At 61.0% G+C, this 25,931-nt stretch overlaps 2 protein-coding genes across 4 annotated transcripts in view; one reads left to right on the top strand and one right to left on the bottom strand.

Moving 5' to 3' along the window:
- The window catches only part of TMEM63A (transmembrane protein 63A), a 25,023-nt gene extending 4,824 nt beyond the window's left edge, over positions 1-20,199 (top strand). For both annotated transcript variants that reach the window (XM_025877830.2, XM_025877829.2), the window contains 21 exons: positions 1,482-1,561; positions 2,613-2,679; positions 3,549-3,586; positions 5,561-5,703; positions 6,744-6,795; positions 7,164-7,272; positions 7,935-8,005; positions 10,078-10,158; positions 10,383-10,506; positions 10,595-10,728; positions 11,790-11,927; positions 12,990-13,143; positions 14,661-14,767; positions 14,885-14,971; positions 15,415-15,477; positions 15,871-16,033; positions 16,413-16,518; positions 17,391-17,558; positions 18,228-18,343; positions 18,570-18,632; positions 19,191-20,199. In XM_025877830.2, the coding sequence (XP_025733615.1) occupies positions 1,482-1,561; positions 2,613-2,679; positions 3,549-3,586; positions 5,561-5,703; positions 6,744-6,795; positions 7,164-7,272; positions 7,935-8,005; positions 10,078-10,158; positions 10,383-10,506; positions 10,595-10,728; positions 11,790-11,927; positions 12,990-13,143; positions 14,661-14,767; positions 14,885-14,971; positions 15,415-15,477; positions 15,871-16,033; positions 16,413-16,518; positions 17,391-17,558; positions 18,228-18,343; positions 18,570-18,632; positions 19,191-19,352 (2,226 nt within the window). In that variant the 3' untranslated portion in view covers positions 19,353-20,199. The remainder of the gene's footprint in view (positions 1-1,481; positions 1,562-2,612; positions 2,680-3,548; positions 3,587-5,560; positions 5,704-6,743; positions 6,796-7,163; positions 7,273-7,934; positions 8,006-10,077; positions 10,159-10,382; positions 10,507-10,594; positions 10,729-11,789; positions 11,928-12,989; positions 13,144-14,660; positions 14,768-14,884; positions 14,972-15,414; positions 15,478-15,870; positions 16,034-16,412; positions 16,519-17,390; positions 17,559-18,227; positions 18,344-18,569; positions 18,633-19,190) is intronic.
- EPHX1 (epoxide hydrolase 1) overlaps positions 20,172-25,931 on the bottom strand; it is a 59,339-nt gene continuing 53,579 nt past the window's right edge. For both annotated transcript variants that reach the window (XM_025877832.2, XM_025877831.2), the window contains exons 5-9: positions 25,515-25,644; positions 24,811-25,016; positions 23,918-24,026; positions 21,077-21,202; positions 20,172-20,574 (exon numbers count right to left, since the gene is read on the bottom strand). In XM_025877832.2, coding sequence (XP_025733617.1) covers positions 20,373-20,574; positions 21,077-21,202; positions 23,918-24,026; positions 24,811-25,016; positions 25,515-25,644 — 773 coding nt within the window. In that variant the 3' untranslated portion in view covers positions 20,172-20,372. The remainder of the gene's footprint in view (positions 20,575-21,076; positions 21,203-23,917; positions 24,027-24,810; positions 25,017-25,514; positions 25,645-25,931) is intronic.

The raw sequence follows: 25,931 nt of genomic DNA, 5'->3' as shown, positions 1-25,931 counted from the left end.
GGGGGGGGGGGCTGTCCGCAGGGACGAGAGCTGTGAATGGAAGGTGTGGGTTCCAATTAGAATGGCTGCACTTCCCGGCCTAGAAACGTCACCTCCTGTCCCCACGGGGTCCCGGGCCTCTTAGGGGATCAGCCGTGGAGAAAAGGACAGATCTTGGAAGGGGCCCCCTTCCTCAGAGCCGGCCCACACAGTGGCCTCTCGTTAGTGTAGACCTCCTGCTCCCCAAACAACCCCCAGCCTGAAGTGCACCATTTTTCTCCCCTGTGCCGACCCCGCTTTGGCCAGATGGCAGGTACTGGGGTCAGGCGCACCTTCCTTTGCCTGCCTGTGGGCCGGCCGGTGCCTCCTGATGCCTTCTCCCAACGTGTGACAGAGCCCATCGGAGTAAATGGGGTGGGACGGGGGTGGGGCGGTGGGCCAAGGAGAGACGTCTGGAGACGGAGGTGGACGCCGCTGAGGGGGGCCCGGCTGGGAAGAGGGTTGCTGGCTGTGGTGGATTTTTATCATGGGACATTCGGGGTGCCCCTGGGGGCCAGAGGGGCCTGGAAAACGTGAGCGCGTGGGAAAGGTCCACACCGCAGCAAAGCAGGGCAGGGGCAGGGGGGCAGGCACCTGCCCAGCAGGCTTCAAGTTTACCCTACGACAGGACTCACCTGCCTCTGGAGATGTATCAGCAGCTTCCCCACCCGCCTTGAGATAATCCCTCGAGAGCAAGAGCACGGCCCCTCTGGGGTTCTGGCCTTCTGGATTCCCTTCAGGGGGGACAAAACCCACACTTAAAAGCTCAGCTCCTGACTGGGGCCGGCAGGGTTGTGCTCAAGGAAAATGGCCCCCTCCCTCTGCCTCCCTGAATCTTGAAGGAGGGAGCCTGTCGAGGGAGAGGCCCAGCGGGTCTGAGGACCGGCCAGGGCGGAGGTGTGGGGAGGGAGGAGAGAGCTAGAGTGTACAGATTTTAGAGCTAAAGGGGGCTAGGGAGATGAGCCGAGGCCCCGGCTAGTGGAGCACCAGGTCCTCAGTGGGCACGGCCCCTCCAGGAGAACCAGACACCAGACCAGGCAGAGGTGTCACCGCTGTGCTCAGCCTGGGGCAGCTCTGCCTCCTTGTAATTAGACCTGCATGTCTGTGTGAAGTGAAGAGGGAGGCTGGTCCCCAGGGCAGCTGTGGGCCCAGAGCTTGTCTCCCTGCTCAGGAGCAGCGGAAGGCCTGTCGGGGCTGGGGAAGGGGAGCGGAGAACTGGGCCGATGCGCCGGATGAGGGGGCACGGGGGGGACGGCCGTGGTGCCTCTGGCACCAGAGACGGGCGCTGGCGAACGGGGTGGGCAGAGCCTGCGACCAACCAGGAGCTGTGTGGCCTTGGGCAGCTCAGCACCCTCTCTGGGCCGTCCCAGTCCCGCTGAGCTTAGGCCGGCGGGCTTTGCCTCTAGGACAGCTGTCCCGCGCTCGTTAGAGGTCACCTGATTTGGTTTCTTTTTTCCTTTTAGTGTTTAATTTTGGTGTTTTCCATCATAAGAAGGAGATTCTGGGATTATGGCCGCATTGCCCTGGTGTCAGAAGTAGACAGGTAACGAGGACATGTCACCTTGAGTGTGTGTGCGTGGGTGTCGCCGGGACGGGCGGGCGGCCCACACGAGACGCTGACACGAGATCGTGTCTGTTGCTGGGCTGGTGCCAGAAGTGCCGTTGGCTTCAGGCCGTGGAGGAAGTCTAGCTGCTTGCACACGTAGGGCTTTCATCAGCAGCTGAGAAGGATGCCGATGGCTTTCTCACCTTGAACGTCTTCAAGTGTCTCTTCTTGGCAATGAGCTAGATTGGGGCTGGGGGCCAGGCAAGGCGGGTGAGGGGAGCTGCCCCTGTCCTCGCTCGGGGTCGGTGGCCCTCGCTCAGCCAGTGTCGGGGAGTCTGGCGGAGCAGGGCCCCCCTTGGCCAGACCACCCCCCGCCAGGCTCTGACGGCTCATGACACCTGAAGAGGGGGGTCGGAGTCTAGGCCTACGCGCTGGCATCTCCAGCCCCAGCTGTTGCCACACGCCAGGATCTTGCATCAGGTGCAGAATAGGAAGCCGCAGGGGAAATGCGCGTGTGCCCCGGCCGCCCCCCACCCCAGGGCCTCCTCAGGCAACCCCCCGCTGCTCTTGCTCAGCAGGCCCGTGTTGAAACACAGTCTGTGCGGCAGGGGCGCGGCATGTTCGAGCACCTTCTTTCCCTGGCGGCCTTGGTGCTGGCATTTGCGAAAGCAGAGCCATAAAATAGTTACGTCCCTTACAAGTGGTAGTGCTGTAGATTGGACAAAATACAGCATTTGTTCCAAGTTTTATTTAACACACTGGGAAGCAGATCACACACGTCGACGCTCTAAAGTCCCATTAGGTGGACCTGTTGGCATTGCGGCGCTGAGGCCCCAGGGCGCGGGGCGCAGGGGCGGTGTTGATGCCCGAGCCCTTGTCACTCACCCCCTGTGAGGCAGAGTTTCACGTCTCACACGCCCAGGTGTGGGCATCTGCACATTTCGCGGGCCGAGTTACATCTTGCGCCAGACCTTGAGGCAGGCTTGTAGCTTTGGTCCGGGACGTCGGGTGTAGACTTTTCTGTCATTCTTCCCTTTTGTGTTTCTAGTGAGTCCAGATTCCAGAGATTGTCGTCATCTTCCTCTTTCGGGCAACAAGATTTTGAAAGCGAGCTGGTTGGTACCAAAGGGAGCAGTGCGGCTGTGGCCGTGGTGGGGGCGGGGGCGGGCCGCCGCGCACCTGTTCAGCGGCTGACTCGGGACCCTGCGTCCTGAGTGGCCAGTGCTGGCGACAGCTCTTCTTGGCACCGACCAAGCCACCCGACTTGGGGGGCCCAGGACGGGGTCACCTCTCAGGCAGAGGGCTCCCCGAATTCCCCTGCCGTTCCGGTGCTCGTCTCTGTGATCACACTCAGGGACAAGTGTGACAGCTCATTGTTGACTTGCTGCTGGCTTGAGCCACCTGTGGGCAGGAACCATGCCTTATCCAGTCCTGTCACCCTGAACGGATGACGACTAGATGTGTGCGTCTCCCAGCCGGGGGGCAGCCCAGCTCTGGGGGGATTGTGCGTAAGAGATGCGATGGACGGTAAAACCTACAGACCCCCTCTTCCCTGTGTAACCCCACTCCGGCGGGGGGACTGTCCCTTCCACGAGGCTTGTCTCCCTGCGTCCGTCCCACGTCTCAGCCCGTTGTTCGGGCAACCTAACGGAAGGCCGCGGAAGCTTCTCTGAGGCTCTCCTGAGCACCTTCTCACTGTCTCTTCAAGTTCAGCATTTGCCCCTGGAGCCCATATGATTCCGCAAATTGTCAAAGCTTGAGAGGTTTTTACAAGAGTTCCAGGCATGGGGTGCCTGTCACAAAGGACTGGGAGCGTGGAGACCCTGTCACTTTGGGGACACGCAGTAGCTTGCTGAGTTTGGGACAAAAGCATTGCTTTTGCATCATGGGAGGCTAGATGGTTATTTAGGGCACGGACAGTGATCACATCTGCCTCCCAAAGACACACACGTCCACGGCTGACCCCTGCTCTCTGCATTTCCAGGGATGCTGCCCCTGGCTGACCGCCATCTTCCGCCTACAGTGAGTACAGTCCGGGAGGCTGGCGTGCGCGCACAGCTGTGTCTGCGTGTGGGTCGGAGCAGGAGCGGGGGGGTGTCTGGCTGTCGGTCTTTGTCTGGGGGGGTTTTGCGTGTTTGACCTGTGAGGAGGAAAGGTCAAAATGCCCGACTCCGAGATGGGGGTCTCTTAGCTGCTTCTCAGCTCAGGTCCAGAGCAGAATGTGGGGGCTGAGAACAGGGGGCCCAGAAGCTCCTGCACAAGCCCACGAAACTGAGTTTTTGTGCTCTGGGCAGGGATGATGGCTCCTTGGTATTTAACACCAGCACGCCTGAAGGAGGCTCTTCCCGGCAGGCTTCCGTGTCTGATTTAGTGCAGAGAGGAGAAAGAATGATGCTTTAGTACATTCACCTCATTGTGTTAAAAGTGGCCTTGTTTTTAAGATGTGGGGCCTGCGGAGAGAAACCCTATCAAGCCAGGATCCGCTGCGGTTGTAGGCAGCTCCCTTTCACGGTGCCGAGATATGAGAAGGACCTCTCAGAATTGATGATACCCCGTAACGGCGGTTACAGGACGCTGGGGACGTCCCTCTCTCTGGGCCTCAGGTTCCCCAACTGTATAAGGGGGAGAGGTGCATTTGCCAACCCCACCCTTCTCCACCACTGCAAAATCGTGTCCCCAGGAGGCATTTCTCCTGACGCTGGAGGTCATAGCGTACTCCGTGTAATAAGTCCATCACAGAAGGAAAAGAATCAGTGAGAACAAATTTGAGGACACCTAGAACCCTCCCCCTGAGGGATGCCCAGGGCATGTTCTTCGGTTGGCTACTGGGGGGGCGTGGCTGGGTGGGGCTCAGGCCACGCCCCTGCCCCTGGGCTGGGGACCTCACCCCCCTGGGCCGGGCAGGGCAGCGGGGGGACACTGACTTATCATTTCCATGGTAACCCTCAAAGGCGGTGGGCAGATCTGCTCTGCAGCGGGCTCCTCTCCCTTGGCCCTGTTTTCATGGTTCCGTGTCCCCTCCAGCCCCCCTCACACCCCCCACATGGACACGCACTTCTCATGGAGGGGCTGTTGCGGTGCTGCCATGTACCTGCTCTGTCACCGTGATGCTGGCGCATCTCCGCTCCGCGGGTTTTCTCCCTGTCTGTCCCTGTCACAGAAGAGACAGCACCTTGATGTTCCCGAGGCTATAGTTAAATCTAGCAGCTGCTGACAGCCAGCATTCCCACCGACATTCAGAGAGGCCCTGCAGGGTCCTTAGAATTGCCTTTCCCCGGGCAGATCGGAAGGCAGAGGTGTGTCCCCAGAAACACCGTGGATGAGAATTGCTCATTCATGGGTTTGAGTCTTCATCAGTACTCCTTCCGGAAGCTGGACCCTGGGGCAGCTCCCTGTCAGGCGACTGGGACAGAGGGGGACCCCATCCTGTGTCCGTGGCGTGGAGGTCTGGTTGTCGGCCTCTGGAATTTTCCAGGTCCCCAAGCCAGCTGGAGCTTCCAAATATGGCATCCAGGAAAGGGTGGAGTGCCTGTGGGGCCCCCCCAGCAGGACGCAGGGAGGAGGCAGGGCAGCAGAGGGTCCGAGTGCCGAATGTTCCCTGCTTCGGGGACCGGCTCCCCCTGCCTTGCAATCCTGTCCGAGGGGGGCCCAGGAAAGAGCGGGGGCTGCGAGCCTGGCAGCCGCCCTGCCATCAGTGACTTAGCTTATTCACGGCGGCGGGGAGGGCTGCGGGGTGTCTGAGCTTCCACGCCTCGCCCCTGCACAGATGGCTGCCGAGCCGGCAGCTCCCCGGGGGTGCGGTGTGGCGGGCTAACGGGGCGGGCTCGGGAGGCCCCGACCTCGCTGTTCCCGCACAAGCTGTGTGACCGGGGCCGCGGGCCGCGTCCTCGTATGTAGAGCGGTGGGGTTGGGACGGGAACCCGCCTCCTGGATGGTCCTGAGGACTGAGTGAGGCCCCTGCCACTCACTGAGATTCCATGTGCGTGTCTTGGCCAGCGATGAACAGATCCTGGAGTGGTGTGGGGAGGACGCCATCCACTACCTGTCCTTCCAGAGACACATCATCTTCCTGCTGGTGGTGGTCAGCTGCTTGTCCCTGTGTGTCATCCTGCCTGTCAACCTCTCGGGTGACTTGCTGGGTAATGACCCCTCGTCCTGTGTGACTCGGGCCTGGGTAGAGCCGCGGGGCTCCTTGTGATAGGACAGAACCCCAGGACTCATGCTCGGATTCAGACGTGAGGAGTCCTCGAGGTGACTCTCGGAACTTTCCCTTCTGCCCAAAGGTCCGGAGAAGACCCCCGTCTCCAGCCAAGAGCTGCCCCCTCCATCAATTTCTGATTCTGTCCGAGTACGAGGAATAAAACCCCAAGATTTGTCAAATCGGGCTTTTGGAGAGTGCTTTCCACTTTCCTGCCCCCACCCGATCAGGAGGACATAATTAGTGGATCTGGAAGATGTTCGTGATGCTCAAAGTCAAAATCGGAGTGTGGAACAATGTTTCCAAGCAACTGTAGGAAGCCAGCTTCCAAAATGCCATCACGAATCTGCTTTTTTCTTTAAAAAAAAATTTTTTTAAAGTAGTCTCTCCACCCACCGTGGGGCTCAAACTCACGACCCCAAGATCAAGAGTCACACGCCCTGGGGCGCCTGGGTGGCTCAATCAGTTAAGTGTCTGCCTTCGGCTCAGGTCATGATCCCCGGGTCCTGGGATTGAGCCCTACATCGGGCTCCCTGCTCATCGGGGAGCTTGCCTCTCCTTCTCTCTCTGCCTGCAGCTCTGCCTACTTGTACTCTCTATCTCTCTGTCAAATAAATAAATAAAATCTTAAAAAAAAAAAAGTCACACGCCCTGTCGACAGAGGCAGCCGGGCATCCCCAAAATCCACTTCTTATGCCCAGTGATTCCTATCTTGGTGTTGGGCCCAGCTTAGGATGATTTTAGATTTCTCACGGAATGTCACAAGAATCTCAGAGCAAGAGGAATTCAAAGTTGACTTCGCCACATGGTGGGTTGGGAAGAAGTTGTTGGGTACAGCAGAGGCCTTGGATGGTGGAGCTATGAAAATACCGGACAGATGGTCAGGTCCTCTGATGGGTCCGGAGCCACACATCGAGGCTGCGGTGCCCCCTCCCCCTCCCCTAGCCTGACCCTGGAACTACGTGTCTTGCTTCTCTGCAGACAAAGACCCTTACAGCTTTGGGAGGACAACAATAGCAAACCTGCAGACGGAGTGAGTATGGGGTGGGAGCTTTGGGCGTGCTGACGGGGCGGGGACCAAGGGGAGGGCAGATTCCGGAGCCCAGGCTCGGCCAGAGAGTCCTCAGCCAGTGGGCTGATGTGCGAGAGCCCCTCTGTGGCCAGCCCCTCTATGTGGCTGGGCGGTGGGCATGGACGTGGCCCCGTGGGTCTGGGTCCATCTGTCAGGACAGCACCCACTCTAGGGGGGCACTGGCCACGAGGCCTCTGTTGGAGGCATATGCTGGGATGGAGCTGTTGGCCCTCAGCTCAGCACCCGGGCCCAGCCCCTGCACCCCCACCCTGGCTTGGGAACCCAACCCTGATGGCAGGTGGTGTTCCCCCCTTGCCCCCACCGCCCAGCAATGACCTTCTCTGGCTGCATACCATATTTGGGGTCCTCTACCTCATCCTCACCGTGGGCTTCATGCAGCATCACATGCAGTCCATCCGGTGCAAGGAGGAGAGCCTGGTGAGTGTGGCTGGGGGCACAGGAGGGCCAGGGCCCAGCGGCAGCCCCGGCTGGCGGGCGGGCGGGCAGGTGGAGGGCCTGGGACTCGGGAGCAGTGAGCTTCAACAGAGAGCCTCTGTGGAATGTGGCTGGCATGTCTGCACTCAAAAATGCCATTCTCTTTTTAAAAAAAATTCAGATTATTTTAGAACTTGGATTTTTCCCCCCTCTGTGTTGCCAACTAGCCCTTAAATTTGTGGGGTCCAGGCTTATAGTTGCTGATCCTAAGTACCTTCTCGAAGTTAGGATTGGGAGCAGCCCTCTCTCTTTGTAACCCACAGCTTGATGGGGAGGAGGAATTTCTGTGAGTTGGTTCTGGGCCTGAGTCCTCTCATCTGCTGTGTAACCCCATTTGAATCCCTCACGCTCTCTGGGCTCCTCCTCCCTTTCTCGTCATGCAAGGGAGGCTTGCAGAATTGCTTGGGACAAGTATTGTGTGTGCAGCCTGGAAGGTGGTGCTGGGGGCACGGCATCCGTCAGGGCTCCGCCAGGCGGCTCGGAGCTGCCGAGCCTTCCGAGCTCCCGCTGTTTCCGTCGGGGAGGCTCGGACAGGGCGGAAGAGTGAGGCCCGCCTGAGGACGGGCTTGCCTGGCGACTCCTCTCCCTGGTGCGCTTCTCCGCAGGTGAGGCGGACCCTGTTCATCACGGGCCTCCCCAGAGACACCAAGAAGGAGAGTGTGGAGAGCCACTTCCGGTGAGTGGGGCTGCAGCCCCTGCAGGCGGGACAGGTGCCTTAGGGGAGCACTCCGTGTCCTGCTTGGGCACCCGGAGACCTGGAGAAGGGTCTGGCCCTGCCACACGGTCATCACGTGGCTGCTGATGCCACGGAAGTGTTCCGGCTGGGACGGCCTGCCCTCTGCCGGCCACCACGGCCGCCCCGGGTGACCGCAGGTGCTGGAGAGGAGGCCAGGCCCTTGAGAGCACAGGGAAGATGATCTGCCATGGGCTTCTCAGCATCAGCTGTGCGGAGTCTGACGCCTGAGACAGAGCTGGTCTCCGAAGGGGAGGGCCTGTGGCTGGTCCCTCCGTCCCTCAAGAGCGTCTGGGGAGGGGCCACCTGTGTCCGGAGCCCTGTCCTCACAGAGCTCACCATTCAGTGAGTCCAAGCTCTCCGGGGCAGGACCTCCTTCCCGGCAGTCCCCGCTGAGCACCTGTCCCCAGGGCTCCTGCGGCGGGTCGGGGGGGGGGGGGGGGGAAGCATGTGCAGGGCTGGGAATGGAGCATCAGGACGGGGGGTGGGGGCAGAGCAGGTGCAGAGGCCCCTGGACCCCCTGGGCTGCAGGCGAGGGAGCCAGGCTTCTACCCGTCTTCACTCCCCACCAGCTCAGCAGTCACTAATCTGTAGAATGGACTAGGGGTGGAGGATGGTATAACAGCACCATTTGTGAAGAACGCTAAAGAGTTGTAAAATGAGTGTTTACAATGTATTGACTAACCTCTTCAGAAACTCCGAGTATTTTAGAAATACTGTTATGTAAACACCGGATACTGGCAGTGCTTTTTCTTTGTTCCTTGAAACACCTCCCGAGGGGCCTGTTGGGCAACACTGAAAACAATTGTTTCGTTTGATGTATAATCTTTTTTTTTAAAGATTTTATTTATTTATTTGAGAGAGAGAATGAGAGAGAGAGAGCACATGAGAGGAGGGAGGGTCAGAGGGAGAAACAGACTCCCCGCCGAGCAGGGAGCCCGATGTGGGACTCGATTCCGGAACTCCAGGATCATGACCTGAGCCGAAGGCAGTCGCTTAACCAACTGAGCCACCCAGGTGCCCTCATTTGATGTATAATCTTAAAGAGAAAAGAAAAGCCTCCTCCTACCATACAGACACTGGATCAGAGATCTCCTAGCTTAGGGGGCCCTTTTGGTGCACGCGGCCGTGGCGATCCCTGGGGACCGGCAATCCCTGGGGACTGATGTGGGCGTCTGCCCTGTGGCTGGGATGCCCACGCTGGGGCTCCCTTCCCTGGTGCTCTTCCTGGAATCCCGGCTTGTCCTGCTGTTTAAATCAATGGCTGACATGCCTGTGGGCTTTGTCTCTCTCACAAAGATGGACCCAGAGGGTGCCTGGCATGTGTGGGTGAGGACTTTGTGTGTCTGGGGAGGGAATGTCGTACGGCGGTGCCAGGCTGCCTGGATTCAGATCATGGCTCCGACAGCCACCAGCTGTGTGGCCTGGGGCACAAGTCCTGTAACCTCTCCGACTCTTATTTTCCTCATCTGGAAAATGGGGATGAAACCTCCCACGTTCTGATGAGGATTCAATTAATCCTCTAACGGTACCTGGTCAATAGCAAGGATATGCACAGCACACGAACAAGTAGATGCGATCTTACTATGATGGTTAACGTGTGTGCAAACATTTTCTGGGCTGAGGGTCCTTTGCTTTCATTAAACCTGAAATGTCTGTGACCTTCAAAAGGGCCACACACTGGGTAGGGTTTCGGTGATGGTCCAAGGTCAACGTGACCTAGAGCCAATGAAAGATCTCTTCCTTTGGGTGGGTGGAGGACATCAGCAATGGTGTTCAGCCTTTGCCAGAAGCACCTGCTGATTTAAAGCCGCGAGGGTATAAACCTGTCACTTGCAGGCAGTGACTTTCATGCTATTAAAAAAGGCCTCTTTGTATTACATTTCAAAATTTACCCCTTTGATAAAAGACAAGGAGAAAAGAGGTCTCTGTTGGCACACACAAAGAGCCTTGGAGACTTGGGGGTCTTCCCTGCCTGAGGGTCTTCTTTTCCAATGGGCATCTTTCGGGCACAGGGACGCGTATCCCACGTGTGAGGTGTTGGATGTCCAGCTGTGCTACAACGTGGCCAGGCTGTTACACCTGTGCAAGGAGAGGTACGGGGGCGGCACGGGCCCCTACCCCGCTGAGGCCCCGCCCTCCTTCCCGCTGGCTGTGGCCGGAGCCCCCGCTGGGGAAGGCCGGAGGGCGGCTCTGCCCTCTCTTGTTCAGGATGCTGAACTCCTGGGTCTGGTGGTGGCTGGTGGTTGGAGGGTGGTGGTGGGGTGTGTGCCACAGGGTCAGCGCGAGGCTGACACCCCCCGCCCCCCCCCCCCCGCAGGAATAAGGCGGAAAAGAGCCTGAGCTATTACACGAACCTGCGGGCGAAGACGGGCCAGTGGACCCTCATCAACCCCAAGCCCTGCGGCCAGTTCTGCTTCTGCGAAGTGCCGGGGTGTGAATGGGTGAGGGCCCGGCCCCGGCAGGAGCACGCCGCGGGGTCCCCGACCCCCACACAGGGCCGCGTGGTCACGGGGGTGTGTGCGCCGGCAGGAGGATGCCATCGCTTACTACACGCGCCTGAAGGACCGGCTGACCAAGAGGATCGCCGAGGAGCAGTGCCGGGTCCAGGAGCGGCCGCTGGGAATGGCCTTCGTCACCTTCCAGGAGAAATCCATGGCCACCTAGTGAGTGGGACCCTTCCCCAGCCAACTCCCCGTCCCCCTCCAGGTGGCTTGCTGTCCCTCTCAGATGCAGGTGGTCCCGCGGAATCCATCCTGGGATTTGCCAGTGGCATTTCCATCTCTTTCCTTCTCATCCCAGCCCGTGCTTGTGACAGCTGGGCGGGGGCGATTCTTCGGACCCCTCTCGGGTTGATGCAGACTCACCCTCCTGCTGGGCTCTCACCAGCTGCCCCAGGAATCCCGTTGCCTCTGTCCAGCATTTTGCCCTCCTTCAGGTGTCCACTCTGGACCTCAGATCTTCTGTGCCCCGGCTTCCCATCTCGTACAAATGCACACCCCTCTGGGCACTCGGGGCACTCCCTTCTGCAGAGCCGAGGCCTGGGGAGGGTTGCAGGGTGCAGGCTGGTATGGGGCGCTGGCTCCCAGAACAGTCCCATGCCTGGGATTGGGAGAGCACTGGGGACAGCAGGTGGCCACACAGATGCCCCTCCCCCTGCCTTCTCTGCGGCAGCACAGGTCCAGGAACGTACCCTGCCACAAGGGGAGAGCCGGGAGGGCGCCCATGGAGAGTGGGTGTTCCGAGGCAGGAGTGGGGGGGGCAGGCATGGAGATGGAGAGGGGTGAGGTGGCTGTCCTAGGGTGGGTGTCAGAGTGGGAAGGAGTTGGGGAAGGACCGGTGAGACCCTGGCCTGGCTGCAGGATGTGCCCACAGCGCCAGCATGCGGGGTGGGCGGAGGGGGGGCCTGGGGAGGAGCGGCGGGTTGAGGCTGTGCAACAGCATGGGAGGCAGAGTCAGACAGATGGGACGCACACCTAAGTGGGGGGGCCTCAGTTTCTCTATCTGTAAAGCCGAAGTCCTCCCTGGCTTGCCGGGTTGTTCCGGGGATTTGACGGAATCCTCCCTGGAGGGTGCCAGGCACGGCTTTTCTAAGCATTACCTGTAATAAACTAATAAAGCCAAGGTCTCCGGCCCCGGGGGCCTCGTTCTCGCTGGGTCCTGTCTCCCATGTCTGTACGTGGCCCCGGGGCGGCCGGGCCCTGGGCACTTCTGCTTTTCCCGGCAGCATCCTGAAAGACTTCAATGCCTGCAAGTGTCAGAGCCTGCAGTGCAAAGGTGAGCCCCAGCCGTCCTCCTGCAGCAGGGAGCTCCGCACCTCCAAATGGACAGTGGCCTTTGCCACTTACCCCGAGGACATCTGCTGGTGAGCCCCGGGGCCGGGCCCGGCTGGGCCAGGGTGGGACAGAGGCCCCAGGGCCTGCAGGAGCTGCCCCGTCACCTGGAAGCCAGGGCGGGGACTGGCGGTCAGGGAGGTCCGCACGCAGCCCCTGCTTCTCTCTGGGCCAGGGCTGGGGGGCATGATGTGAATCCAAAATACTGAAAATAGTACCATTTCTACACGGTATCAGTTATTTTTTAGTTGAGATGTTTCTCTTTTTCATACTTAGTATCTTTGAAATGCAGCGTATATGTTACCTTGGTTGCTCAGCAGCCAGGCAGGGGCTCCCGGCGGGCCCAGCTCTTGTACCCCCCCACCCCGTGAAGCCACCTGTCTGGCCTGGGGACACGCTGGTGAGCTACGCTGTGTCCACGGGCCCATCAGTGAGCCTTGAGCAGGATGCAGGGATGAGGGCAGCCCCAGCAGAGGCCCCAGCACGGTTGGCCTCAGTCCCCCACCCCGAGAGCGAGCTTTGGGGGCTCTTCTCCACTGGTTCTAGCTTGGCCTCCGACGGTTCTGCTTCTCACGTCACAGGGCTTACCAAACTCGGGCGGTTTGTCTGTTCTTGGTGGGGTGGGAGGCCGGGACAGGCTGCAGTGGGGCCCCAGCCCCTCTGTCCCCTGCCTCCCCCTCCGTGCACCCAGCCCCTGGCCCTGCTGGGGAGGATGTGTCACTAGTCACCAAGGTTGCCAACATGGCTGAGACATACCGGTTCGGAGCCTTGCTGCCTGGGTGCTCGTGGCATCTCTTTGGTGGGTTCTGGATCCCATGCTGTTGTTGCCGGGGAACCATGTTCGTGGTGGATAGCCTGTTTTCCCTCTGAGCTCAAAGGGACCCCAAATTTGACATGGCTGAAGCTGAAGCTCCGTACAGAGCACTTGCCTGTACTCCTGAGGTCGAAATGAGCCCCCCGCCGGAGCCCTCTGTCTGGTGCCTTGCCGTGTCTAAACTTGACCTGCTCACCCAGCTACTCTAGCCGCTGTTGGCGTGGTGGGCAGCCAGAGCCTGGGAGATAAGCCTCCAGGGCCTGTGTCCTCCCCTCTGCAGGAAGAACCTCTCCATCCAGGGCTTCCGCTGGTGGTTCCAGTGGCTGGGCATCAACTTCACTCTCTTCGTGGGGCTGTTTTTCCTGACCACGCCCTCCATCATCCTGTCCACCATAGACAAGTTCAATGTCACCAAACCCATCCATGAGCTGAACGTGAGTGACCATGCTTCAAGGCCCCTCCTGCAAGAAGGCGTGGTGGGCGAATGGGAGCCAAGGGAGGGCACTAAGCCAGGAGCAGCGTCTCCGAGCCAGGGTGCGGCCAGCAGTGCGCGTGCACAGGGGACGCTCCTGCTGCGGCCTCTGCTGGGGCTGCCCTCACCCCCGCATTCTGCTCAAGACTCGCTAGTGGCCCGTGGACACAGCTTAGCTCACCAGCGTGTCCCCCAGGCCAGACAGGTGGCTGACACCGGACCTGGGGAGGACTGGGGGGGGAGGGGGGCTGGGGGGCGGCTAGGAAGGAGTGACAAGTGCTTCACAGATTGGGGCAGCAGGATGCAATTATTTTTTTCACGTTCTGGCGTCGGATAATCTTGTTACAAAGCCATAGAATCTAGATAAGAAACAAATGATTTTTTAAAATCTTAGATGAATTGAGGGGCGCCTGGGTGGCTCAGTCGTTGGGCATCTGCCTTCGGCTCAGGTCATGATCCCAGGGTCCTGGGATCGAGCCCCGCATCGGGCTCCCTGCTCGGCAGGAAGCCTGCTTCTCCCTCTCCCACTCCCCCTGCTTGTGTTCCCTCTCTCGCTGTCTCTCTGTGTCAAATGAATAAATAAATAATCTTAAAAAAATAAAATAAAATCTTAGATAAATTGAGAATAGCTAACACTCCCTAAGTTGGCCTTAAAAAGGTATTGGTTTCCCATGATTAACTCTGCTGAAATATCACCCTGAGTCTTTTTTCTTTTTTCCAATTCCGCTTGGCATTCAGTTAATCACGCTGGGAAAGCACGCAGGGCAGGAGGCTCTGAGGCCCTGGTCCTCACTCTGCCGTCCCCTGGCTGATGAATTCTGAGCCGTGGATTTTCATCCGACGGCTGAAGTGAAAGTACCTACCTTAGCGTCCTCATGGGGCTGTGGTGATGGTGACCTCATGAGCTAATGTGTGGTCGGAGCATTTACAGCCTGTAAATATTCACGCCTTTGCCAATTAGGTGCCCCTGATTCTGTAGCATTTTTTAAGGAATTGGCCTTTATCGAGTCTTTCTGAAGTACGCCACCTCATTTTCATGAAGTTTTCTCTCTATGGTTATGCTCATTTTATCAGGGAAAGTAGTAAGCTGGTCAGCTCGTGTGATGGCAGACGTGAGCACAGGGCACACACAGGATTGGCCCCAGCTGGGCCGGCGGGAGCTGAGTGGGCGGTCGTCTGGGGAGGCCCCGCTTCGGCATGCCCGCTCCCCTTGGCCGCCTCTGTCGGCTGTGTAGAGGGAAGCCAGGGGGCGAGGGGTCTGGTTGGTCGGACAGGTGGACATCAGCTGTGTGTGAAGTTCCTTTCTTCGCTCCAAAGAGCTATACTGAAGTCCAGGGCGGTTACGGCCCATTCAGCCAGCATGATGGAATACCTACCCCATACCAGGCCCAGCATCGGCTCCGGGGTGGGGGTCGGGGGCAGCATGACCAGGAGGCTACTGCCCCTCTACCCGTCTCCTCCGTGGCCCTTTTTTTCCAGGACCCCGTCATCAGCCAGTTCTTCCCGACCCTCCTGCTGTGGTCCTTCTCGGCCCTGCTGCCTACCATTGTGTACTACTCCACGCTGCTGGAGTCTCACTGGACCAAGTGAGTGAGCAGGGCGTGCGCCCTCTGCCCCCAGGGCAGTGGGCACCCAGCAGGGGCCTCCTGGGGCCGCCAGGAGCACTTGGGGCACTGGGAGAACCCACCTCTGGCTTCCTGCAGGTCGGGAGAAAACCGGATCATGATGTCAAAAATCTACATATTCTTGATCTTCATGGTGCTGATCCTGCCCTCCCTCGGCCTCACCAGGTACCCACCACCACCTCCTGCCCTGAATTCACGTCTGGTCACCTCTGGAGAGCTCTGTCTGTCCCTGGGAGAGGGGAAGTGGTCTGGGGGTGCATGCCAATCCCTGACGACATCCACGCCGGGCCCACCCACGTGGGGTGTCCTTGGGCTGGCTCACTGATTCTTCTGGAGATACGGTCTTTCTTCCTTAAATGAAGCTTGAACACAAAACGGAGCATGGACCGTCCCCTTCGGGAAAGGAGAATCTGTGTACTTTAAAGGGGGGAGTCACTGTGGAAGCCGGCCCTGACCGGTTATAGTGGAGTAAGTGGCACGTTAGACAGGAAAACGTGGACCTGGAGGTTCTGCCTGATGCTTAGAGCAGAAAAACGTGAAAATGCATAGTGAGCACAGGGAGCAAGGGACAGAAGTGCTCACGGCATTCTTTTTGTTTTGTTCCCCAGTCTGGATTTTTTCTTCCGGTGGCTCTTTGACAAAACTTCCTCAGAAGCTTACATCAGACTGGAGTAAGTATTGGCCACGCTGTGTTTGGGAGCCGCTGTCCCGGGGACACGTCTGTCGCAGGCTTGGCCGGGGCTGCATGGGGGGCGGGTAGTCTGTGCTCCGGGACAGTCCTCTCGTCCTGCGACCCCAGCACCCCTCCCAGGCGCCTGGCGGGGTGAGGCCGGCAGAGCCTTCGGTGGGCACCGTGGGAGCTGACCCACTTTGCGCCACGTGTGCAGAAATGTGGTTCATCTCTGAGGCCGAAACTCCGTTGGTGGCCGTCTTGTTCATTCTTTGAGACTTATTCCTGAGAACGGAGCCACTCAGGGAGGAGAGGAGTAGTGAGCCCCATGGAGGTGCCTTCCATGGTGGCAGAGAGGCTCCCGGGCCTCGGCTCACCCCCCGCGGCCCCCCAGGTGCGTCTTCCTGCCCGACCAGGGCGCCTTCTTTGTGAACTACGTCATCGCCTCGGCCTTCATCGGCAATGGGATGGAGCTGGTCCGGCTGCCGGGCCTGGTGCTCTACACCTTCCGCATGTTCATGGCCAAGACTGCGGCCGACCGCAGGAACGTCAAGCAGGTACAGGGGCGCGGTGGGCGGGGACGGGGTGTAGACTGCCTCCCGGGACCCCAGCCTCCATGCCGGGCGGCTCCCCGGGGGTCTGACCCCAGAGCCTGGGGGGGGGGGTCACTCTCCCGTCTGTCCTGAGCACCCTCCCCGCCCTCTGCCCCCCCCCCGCCCCCGGCCTGCTGGGTTGATGGGATTGGAAGGAGGGAGACACGAAGGGCCCGCGAATCCTGGTGGCCTGGGTGGGAGCCCAGCGAGGCTGGGGGCTTGAGGAGGGCAGAGGACCCCAAGAGGCAGGGGGAGCGGCGCGCCTCCCGTTTCCGAAGTCATGCTCCGCGCTGTCCCCTGGCGGCCCCGAGTGAGCTCCCCGCCTCCCCGCCTCCCCGCCCAGAACCAGGCATTCCAGTATGAGTTCGGGGCCATGTATGCGTGGATGCTGTGTGTCTTCACCGTCGTTGTGGCCTACAGCATCACCTGCCCCATCATCGCGCCCTTTGGTGAGTGTCCCGGGGTCGGGGGTCCGAATGGCTGTGCCATGACCAGCAGCTCTTACTCTAGCCTGCGCCCCAGGTCCTCAGTGTCCTGTGCGGTGCATGCCTGCGAGGCAGGTCTGGTTTTGCAGATGAAGCACCAGTGGGACGGGGTGAGGAGTAGACCCGTCATTTGAACTGGGGACCGTTTGACTTTAGAGATCAAGGCCTTGCCACTAAAATAAACATCAGGTTCCTGAATTTTGGCACCAAAAAAATATACATATATAAATAAATAAAATAAAAATCAGAACTACAGACAGATGGAAGATTCTGGAAGGAAACAGAACACCCAAGAGACTGTTGGCCTTGCAAGCTGGGGTTTTGGGGCAGGAGGAGGTTTAGTTTTCCCTGTATGTTCTTGAACTATTTAAAAAATGTATAGCATTACTCTTCAAAAACGAAACAATTTTGTAAAAAGCGTGATACGATCAAAGAGGCAGCATCCACCTTCTGCACCACCCCTGGGGCAGGACCTCGGGCACCTGTCGACTGCTGGGTGCAATGGGTCAGCATGGCTGGGGAAGGGAAGGAGCGCGGGAGCCTTGCAGGATGGGGGGAGCGCTCGTGGGGGAGGGCCCAGGACGAAGCTGAGGTCAGGCATCTGGGTATAAAATAGCTTCTCTCTGCAATATAGTGCTAGACACCTCTACTCCTTGGTGTCAGGGAGAGGCTGGGAGTGGGGAGCAGAGAGAAAGAACGAGGAGGCGAGCATCCAGGTTCTGCATCTAGCCCCGCTTGGGCTTCCTGCGGTCGGACAGATCACCAGCCCCAGGAGGCGGCTGGTGGAGGGGCCCCGTGGCCCGGCCAGGCCTGCAGCTCACAGCCCGTCTCTGCAGGCCTCATCTACATCCTGCTCAAGCACATGGTGGACCGGCACAACCTCTACTTTGCCTACCTCCCAGCCAAGCTGGAGAAGAGGATCCACTTGGCGGCTGTGAACCAGGCCTTGGCTGCTCCCATCCTGTGCCTCTTCTGGCTCTGTTTCTTCTCCTTCCTGCGCCTGGGTGAGGGGCCCTTCTGACCAGGGCGGGCTGTGGGGTGGACGCAGGAGGCAGCCCGGGGCCTCCCAGTCCCCATTCATAGCAGCCGGTCAGGTCCCTCACCTTGGTGCCCAATCAGAACACGGTGCCCGGGGGCGGGCTGGCTGGGGGCAGCATTGACTGCCCAGCTCCCGAGCTGGCTGGAGCCCGGGGGACCCTGGTGACCCCAAGGCAGCGGAGAAGCCGTACAGAGAAGGCAGTCCCCTTATCTGCGTGGAGGGCCTGAACCGGAAAGGGGGAAGCTGGTCCAGGCTGCCCTTTGGGGCGCGGGTGGGACCGGGTCCTCAGCACAGGGTGGAGGTGGGAGCTCGCAGGAGGAGAGGGGGATACTCTCTGGCAAACGGCAAAGGCAGGAGGGCCGTGACCGAGCCCCGGTCAGGTGGGGGGGGGGCCTCCATCCCATGTAGCCAGGGCAGTGGAGCCTGCCGGGAGCCGGCCCAGCAAGGAAGTGGGCAGCTGAACACTGATTTGGGGTCCCAGTTCCTGAAATCTGACCAGGGATAATGCCAGCCATTCAGCGGGTGCCCCCCTGGGTGCTCCCGGCCGCGGGAGAGGTCACACACGGTTCCCGCACCAGCTGCGGCCCCTCTCCCCGCCCCCCCCCCAGCATGGCTGGCATCCCTCTGTCCCCAGGTCTGAAGGCCCCCCTCACCCTGTTCACCCTCCTGGTCGTGCTGCTCACCATCCTGGTCTGTGTGGCCTACACCTGCTTTGGATGCTTCAGGCACCTCAGCCCACTGAACTACAAGGTGAGGGGACATGGGAGGAGCAGGGGGTGGGCACGCGCCCCACTTGTCACAGCCCCGCATGCCGGTGGCCTTCCCCCCCCCCCCCCCCGCACTGTCCTCAGCTGCTGGGAGCTTGGCGCTTGCCGGTCCTGGGGTCCCGGCTGTTAACAGTCTGTGTGTTTGGAGGGTACTAGTTCAGGGAGCCCGGTTTTGCTGATCATGGCGAGTCTCTGCTGTTAACCTGCAGATGGAGGACTCGGGGAGCGACAGAGGAAGTGAGGCAGACGCCCCCCGGCCGGCACCCTTCACGGTAAGCTCTTCTTCTTCCCGAGCCGGAGCGGCTCCCGGCGGGTCGGAAGTGCCTTGATCATGTGGCAGCCACGGTTCCAGAAGGAATCCCTAGTCCTGCGGGATGCTTCACCTGCACAGGCCAAGCCACGTTCCAGAAGGAATGGCTAATCCCTGTGCAGGTGAGGCCACATTTGCCCAAGGTGCCGCCCTGCCGCCTGGTTTCCTTTTCCCGCCCCGGTTCCTTCTCTGCAGGTTTAATGCCTGCCGCTGGGCCTCTCAGAGCCAGGGCCGGGCAGCCTTCTCTCCAGGCCCCGCCTCCCCCAGGTCAGGCTGTCTGTAGGGCTGTCTGTCTGTCCCGGGACCAGCCCCGGCGGAGAGAAGGTTCTCAGACTCATTCCCCCAGGACACCTGCCCCTGCAGACCGGGGAGGAGGCAGGGCAGGTGGATGGCCTGAATCCCCTTCTCAGCCCAGCTCTGGGGAAGAGCAGAGGCGGAGTGGGGGAGCGCTGAGTCTGGAGTCTCATGCCCAGGCCCCCCACTCCTGCTCCAAGCACTCAGGCCCCCCATTTTCTGGCAGCCCTACATGCCCCGGATTCTGCAGGGCTTGTCCTCGGAGAGAACTGCCCTGTCCCCACAGCGGCGGCAGACCTACGGCACCATCCACAGCATCAGCGGGACTGTCCCGGGGCAGTACCCGGGGGCCAGGGACAGTGGAGCCCCTGCCTACCAGGAGGCCTGAGGGCAGCCGGGCCAGGCCTGGAGCCGGGAGAGGAGAGCCAGGCGGGAAAGCGGACTGACTCGGGCCCCAACTGTTTTAAGCACGGCTGCTCTCAAGAGATGGAACTGGAAAGGTGCGCCTGCCCTTGGCCGAGGAGGGCAGGCCAGGACGACCATCGGGTGGCAAGCGCTGGCCTTTCTGGCCGAGCAGCTCTGTGCTCCTGCTGGCTTGCGGGGGGCCCAGCATTTCCAGGTCCCCCTCCTGCACAAACGTCCAACTGTGTAGCTGGGACGCCGTCCCGGGGAGTTGGTATCATCATGTGTTGGAGTTGTGCACCCACAGCCCCGTTCACTGTGGTGATGGTGTCAGGTACAGGGCAGGGGAGAGTGCAGGAGCCCCCCGGAGCCCCCAGCTTGAGGCACACACTCAACCAGCGCATAACCAAAGAGCCTGCGGCCATCCAGGCTGGATGGGGTCCAGATGAGGATGGCGGTTCATGCCGGCTCCCCTCTCCGAACCCAGCCCAACCCCCTCCGGTCCCAGGAGTCCGCTGTGGGAGCAGGAAGGCCGTGGGCCAGTCTGGGTTGGGTGGGCTGCGACTGCAGCAGGAAGGGCAGGTGGCCCCTTCCTTTTCCTCCCTGCGGGGGTGGGGACGACAGCCTCCCACGGCCTCCAGGGGCACGGGGGCGGTGTGCGTGGGGGCCCACCCCGCAGGGGCCGTGTCCCAGGACACGGGGAGGGGATGGAACGTCCTGGAGCCAGCAGGGTCCCCTCCCCAGCCCAGACCGCCGACCGGCCAGCTGTACTGGGGGGCCCCATGTCACCTGGTTCCAGCCACTCTCAGGAATAAAATCGTTTATTATCTCTGCTCTCGTGTAGGCAGTGAGCAGGGCGCCTGGCAAGGCGGGGGCGGGCATGGGGGTGTACGTTGTCACCAGGAGAAGATGGGGGAGGGGGCTCGCTGCTCCTTGGGAGCGGCCCGGCGGGTGGGGGGCAGCCTTCGGCGAGGCAGCTGCGGGGTGACAGCCCGCCCCGCGGCCATCAGCCCTGCTCCAGCAGCCCCACGAACTTGCCGATGTCCTGGGCCAGCAGCTCTGGCTCCTCAAAGGCGGCAAAGTGGCCCCCACGGGCCATGTAGGAGTAGGAGAGGAGTTTCGGGTACTTGAACTTCACCCACTTTTCTGGCACGTGCATCAACTCACAAGGGAAGGCAGCAAAGCCTGTGGGCACGTGGACCTTGATCCTGGAAGGGACAGCGATCACACTGAGGGGCGAGGTGGCATCCTGGTTCCCTGTCCCCCCACAGCAGGGGGCTCCGGGACGGGGGGCTGGGCGCTCCGACCACCCTCCCACAGGGAGCCAGAAAGGAAGGACAGACCAGGGTTCTCACCAACCCCTCAAGTCCAACCCACTACAGCTGCCTTCTCCGGAAGGGCTGGCCGGGCTGGAGAACCCGCGGGCTCCCCACGGGCTGAGCCGGACAGGACAGCTGCTAGCCCCCCCAGCTGCGTTCCCCTTTCCCCCCGCTGCCCCCTGGGGGTCCGGAAGTCCAGGACCGCCGATGCCACATGGGGCCGGCCCGGCGTTCCCTCGGTGAGTGAAGTGACACTGTGCTCTCATCCCAGGCACCCTGGGCACCTACGGTCCTGCCATCAAAGGACCTCCCTGGGGGTCAAGGGCAGGTGGTCCGGCTGCTCCTGGAGGCCCGTCGGCAGGCGGCCCTGTGCGGGCTCAGCCAGACTCACCGGTCATGCTTGTTGGCCATGAAGCCCTGGCCCAGGTTCTCCTTGTAGAAGCGCTGGGAGGAGGTGATGGTGCCCGTCGTCCAGTAGAGCATGACGTTGGTCAGCAGGTCGTCCAGGGAGAACTTCCTGCGGAAGCAGCCCCGGAAGGCCCCTCAGTGCCAGGCGCGGCTCTCAGGCTGCGAGCACCGGGGACCCCTGCCCGCCTGGCTCCCTGCTCAGACCTCGCCTGAGGCTGGTGCATTAGCCCCACGGCGCCCGGGCCTGGGCCCGGGGCCGCCAGCTACCAGGCTTGGCCTGGGGCCCTGCGGACACCTCCCCACTCGGCATGGGACCCCACCCAGGCTGTGGGGCTCCACACATGGGGAGGAAGGAGCCATCTGGTTCTTATTGTTGGGGCCCGAGGTCTGTAGACCCCGAAACCCCACATTCTCCTGGCCCCACCTGCCCCTCGGGCTCTGACCTCTTGCTGGACTCCCTCATGCTACCCTGTGTCCAGAGCCCCCTGGAGCCCTCCATGGCCCCCCCCCGTCCAGCTGCTGGTGCCCACCACTTCTGCCCCGATGCCCTCCCCCTGCTCATCTTCCGCCCCTCCAGCCTCCAGCCCTCCCCTGCCCACAGTCTGATGTCCATGCCACCCAGGCCTGCCTTCCCGCCTCCCCTCTGCCCCATCTCTCTTGCCCCCCCAACGCCTCAGCACCCCCCCCCACTGCAACTGCCAGCCCGCACTTGCCAGCCCCCCATTCAGGTAGGGGCTCCTCACTTCTCCTCCCTGCTCCTGGGGCTGCTGCTGGGCCTGCTTGTTCCCCCCAGACCACAGTCATTTCCTCTGGTCCGACCCCTCCCCGGGCTCCAGATCTCTGTCTGGTTACCAAGCGGGCACCTCCCACTCAGCACGTCCCTGCCGGAAGTGGCCCCTGCATCTCTGCTGAGCCCCTCGCGGACACACACACTCTCAGATGCAAGTGCATCCACACACGCATGCTCACACGGGCACACGTGTCTATCCAAACCCACGGGCGCTCACACGTGCACACTTCCATCATCCAAAGGCGCACACACACTCAGAGGCTCCCTTCCTCATTCCCTATTTCCTGCTTGACGAAGGAAGGGCGTCCCTGCAGCCTGGTGGGGGAGGTGAAATTTCTACCTCTGCTGCTGCCCCCCCCCCCCCCCCCCCAGCCCTGGCTGTCCCCCCTCCCCCCGCCCCCCCCCAGGCCCCGCTGATGTCACTGCGCCTGAATTGAGGAACTTGCCGATGCTCCCACTTGGCTTCCCAGCTCTCAGCCAATAAGTGTAGTTGAGACATCAGGCCAATGTGCTGAATTTGCTTGTGTGTGTCAGCCTCTAGTTGTAGTTGGCCATTTTATCCTCAGCACCACAGTTTAAGGAACATTGAGCCCTAACCCCGGCCCTGCTCCCAACCAGTGCAGCTCCCCAGGCGAGGGGCGAGGGGCGCAGGAGTGGGGTACTGACATTAGACACAAAAACACGAAGCATTTGTAAGGAGAGAGGCTTCTCCAAAATGATGAATACGTTCATAAGGCATCTTCCCGTTCAGAAGTAACCGTTCCTTGGGGTCTAGCAACGGCGGTGTGGAGCCGGACAGGGGAAGAAGCGACTTTGAGTTCCTCTTTGGAGGACCGTGGAAATCGTCCAGTGAGAAACGGACAGTCAGAATCGTGAATGGTCAGAACCAGCTTTTAGCGAGATGCCCAGGGGCTCCCATCTCCCCCTAGGCTCTGATCATAGCCAGCAAACGACCCCACCGACCCTCCCCGCCCTAGTGCAGGCAGGGATCTTGCTAGAACACAGAGCTGAGCCAGTCTGTGCCCTGTGTCTGGCTGCAGGTATTGGTGGGCAAGGAGCAGGGCCACCCCTTTGCCAAGGGGCTGCTGGTGGAGCCCCATCGCCCCGGGTCCTGCCCAGTGTGGGGCGGGGAACGGATCCCAGGGTGAGGGCTTGTGCGCGGGCTCCCGGTCCAGCCCCCCGCGTACCTGCCCCCAGCCTCGGCAAAGTCAGCCTTTCCCAGAGCGCCTCGCATTTCTATCACTCTCACCTTCGCTTCTGCTCTTCTCTCTGCCTAAATTCTCTGCTTCTACCCTTTCCGCCGGCAAACTCTTACTCATCCTTCAAGGCCCAGGCCAAATAGATTCTCCCGGTCATTTCCCCTCCCTGCCCAGTAGACGGAGCAGATCCTCTTTTCTCTGGACTCGCACAATCTTCCAGAGCTCATTCGTCTGGTGTGCGTTTGTCGAGCCTCCTTCCTTCCAGGCGCTGGGGCAAGGGCACGACCTAGACACGGTGCCCGTGGCCGAGGCGGGAGCCAGCCCCACCTCGCCTCTCACCGCAGAGCTGTGTCTGGTGCTCTGTGTGCCCCCAAGGCAACAAAGAGGGGGAGGGGTGCTGGAGAAGCTGGGTCAGGGCTGACCTTGGTGGCACCTGAGTCAGGCCAGAGGCCCCGGAGTCCCCCTGCAGCTGCCTCCAGGCTTCCCCCAGGGCACACGGTCAGGAGGCCGTGATGATGCCGGGCTCCCGTGGGCTGGGGCGCGGGCGGGGGGCCCTGGGTGCTCACGCCTCTTGGCAATAAAGGGGCACTCACTGCCCCCAGGGCCCGCTGATCCCGGGAGGGTGCTGTCGAGCAAACGGACCACAGACAGTCTCGAGCCCTGCGTCCTATGCCCGACCACTCCACTGGGGGGCTTGGAGCAAGTCGCTAGACCTCTCTCTGCTTCTGCTTCCTCATCCGGAGGAACTGGGGCCGGGTTCACCGGGGTGAGGGCCTGAGGGGCAGCCAGCAGTAGCTGGGACGTGCCGGCTGGTGGCTGGAGGGTAGGGTCTCACCTCTCCAGGCCTCCGTCCTCCAGGTCTCGGAACTCCGGGTTGGTCCAGGTGGAGAACTTCTCCAGGATATAGGCAGCTAGGCCCACAGGAGAGTCATTCAGAGCGCAGCCTGGGGTGGGGAGAAGCGAGGGAGGGACTCAGGCCTGGGACCAGTGAGCGGTCAGGGCCCCGTGTCGGGGCACAGCTCTGCCCTGACCTTGGGGTGCTCAGGCACCCCCATCTACTTGACCCTCGGCCTCGGAACTCTCATCTGAGAAAAAGGGGTAAAACCGCCCCCACTGCATGGGCAGCTAGCTTTCTGTGTTTGGGGAGATCCGCATGGGAAATATGTATGAATGCTGGTTTTAAAAAGGTGGGGTTTGGGGTGCCTGGCTGGCTCAGTCCGAAGAGCATGCAACTCTTGATCTTGGAGTCATTGAGTTTGAGCCCCATGTTGGGTATAGAGATTACTTAAATAAATAAAAAAACTTAAAAAAAAAGGTGGAGTTTTTAGTTTATATGCTCTGGTTTGTGAAAACTAAGAAACCTAAAAGTCCAAATTAGGGGAAGAGTTCCAAATGAATATCGACCCCCTCCACCCGCTCCAGTCCTTGAGCTGCCGGGCCCCCAGGCTCCCTCCTTGACTTAGGCTCAGGGTGCAGGGGTCAGGGGTCAAGGCCCCGGAGCACACTGAATCAGCTCGAGCAGGTGTCTGGAATGCGCTGGCCAGGTATCGACTGACCTCTGCCCGGAAGTGCTGGGTGAGAAAGAGTTCGGGGCGCTCCCGGGAGGTTTTCATCCCGGAGCAGTGTTGTCGGGTGGGTGAGGCCCCCTGGCCGGGCGCCTGGCTGAATGGCAGGGGTGTGGCCCCCGCCCCAGCGGAGAAGGCCGCAGCGTCCGGAGCACGCACTCACCCACGGTGTCGGGTTTGGTGCACTGGATGTGCATATAACCGCTCTCCCTCATCAAGCTGTAGAAAACCTTCTCCTTGAAGGGGTATAGCAGCTCTATATCCCTCTGGGTGTAGCCGAAAAGCCTCGGGAAATGCCGTCCCAGGAGAAGGGTCAGGGTGCCGGGATTTAAAACGAAAGCCATGTTCAAGTGCAGGCCTTTCACGCGGCTGAGGGCAGAGAGAGGGTCCAGGTGAGGCTGACGCAGGGCTGGGGAGGGGAGGGTAGCCGGAGGCCGCGGGGCTGGGATGCGCAGCGCCAGCGCTCTTGGAATCTGCGCCTCTAGGGCGGTCCCATGACAGGGAGGAGGGGGTTGGCGAGGAAAATACAGAGTTTCTAGAAAGTTCTGGGCTCTTCTGGGGCTTGGTGCACCAGAAATGTCCACTGCCTGACTTTCCCCTCCTCTATCTGGCCCTCTCTGCCTGGGTACCTGGCCCAGAGTCCCCAACCCTGTGCGACACCCAATAGAGAGAGAATCCACGTCAAGGTGCCCCAGGCACAGCAGGGTGACGGGGGCGGGGGAGGGAGCCCTCCCTCCCCTCCCCCAGGCCCAGAGACACCCCGCCTGGGTGGCCCCTGGCAAGAGGACGCTCCAAGTCTCAGCTAGCGTGCCCAGGCGGAATCCCCTGCACAGATGGCTACCCCACCCACCTGACAGGGACCCTCACCTGGGCACCATCTGGGCCATGTTGGTGCAGATCAGGGACCCCCAGTCCCCGCCCTGAACATAGAATTCCTGGAAGCCCAGCCGCAGCATCAGCTTATAAAAGATCCCGGCCGTGGCCACTGAATTCAAGCCTGGTTTGAAGGGGAGAGGGAAGAGAAGCACAGGGAGGTCACTCCCTGGGTCCTCCTGGGCTCCTAGGAAATTCCTCACCCCCCCCCCCCGTTTGCCCCAGGCTGGGGTCACAGCGGCTCACGGGAGGGCAGAGGGTTCGGGGCCCCCACGGCGGCATGGCCAGCGCCCAGCAGGCAGGCATCTGCGTGGCAGAGAGGGATGGCGAGGGGACGGCCACGCAGCGAGGGCGCGGTGGGCTCAGGCCAGCGCCGCGAGGCTCTGGGGGCCCTGCTGCCCGCAGGCTGGC

Source organism: Callorhinus ursinus, unplaced genomic scaffold, assembly GCF_003265705.2.
Source record: "Callorhinus ursinus isolate GAN/ISIS: 27379988/994484 unplaced genomic scaffold, GSC_fseal_2.0 scaffold13, whole genome shotgun sequence".
NCBI lineage: Eukaryota > Metazoa > Chordata > Mammalia > Carnivora > Otariidae > Callorhinus > Callorhinus ursinus.
Note: the sequence above shows the minus strand (reverse complement) of the source record. Positions and strands in the feature narration are given on the sequence as shown.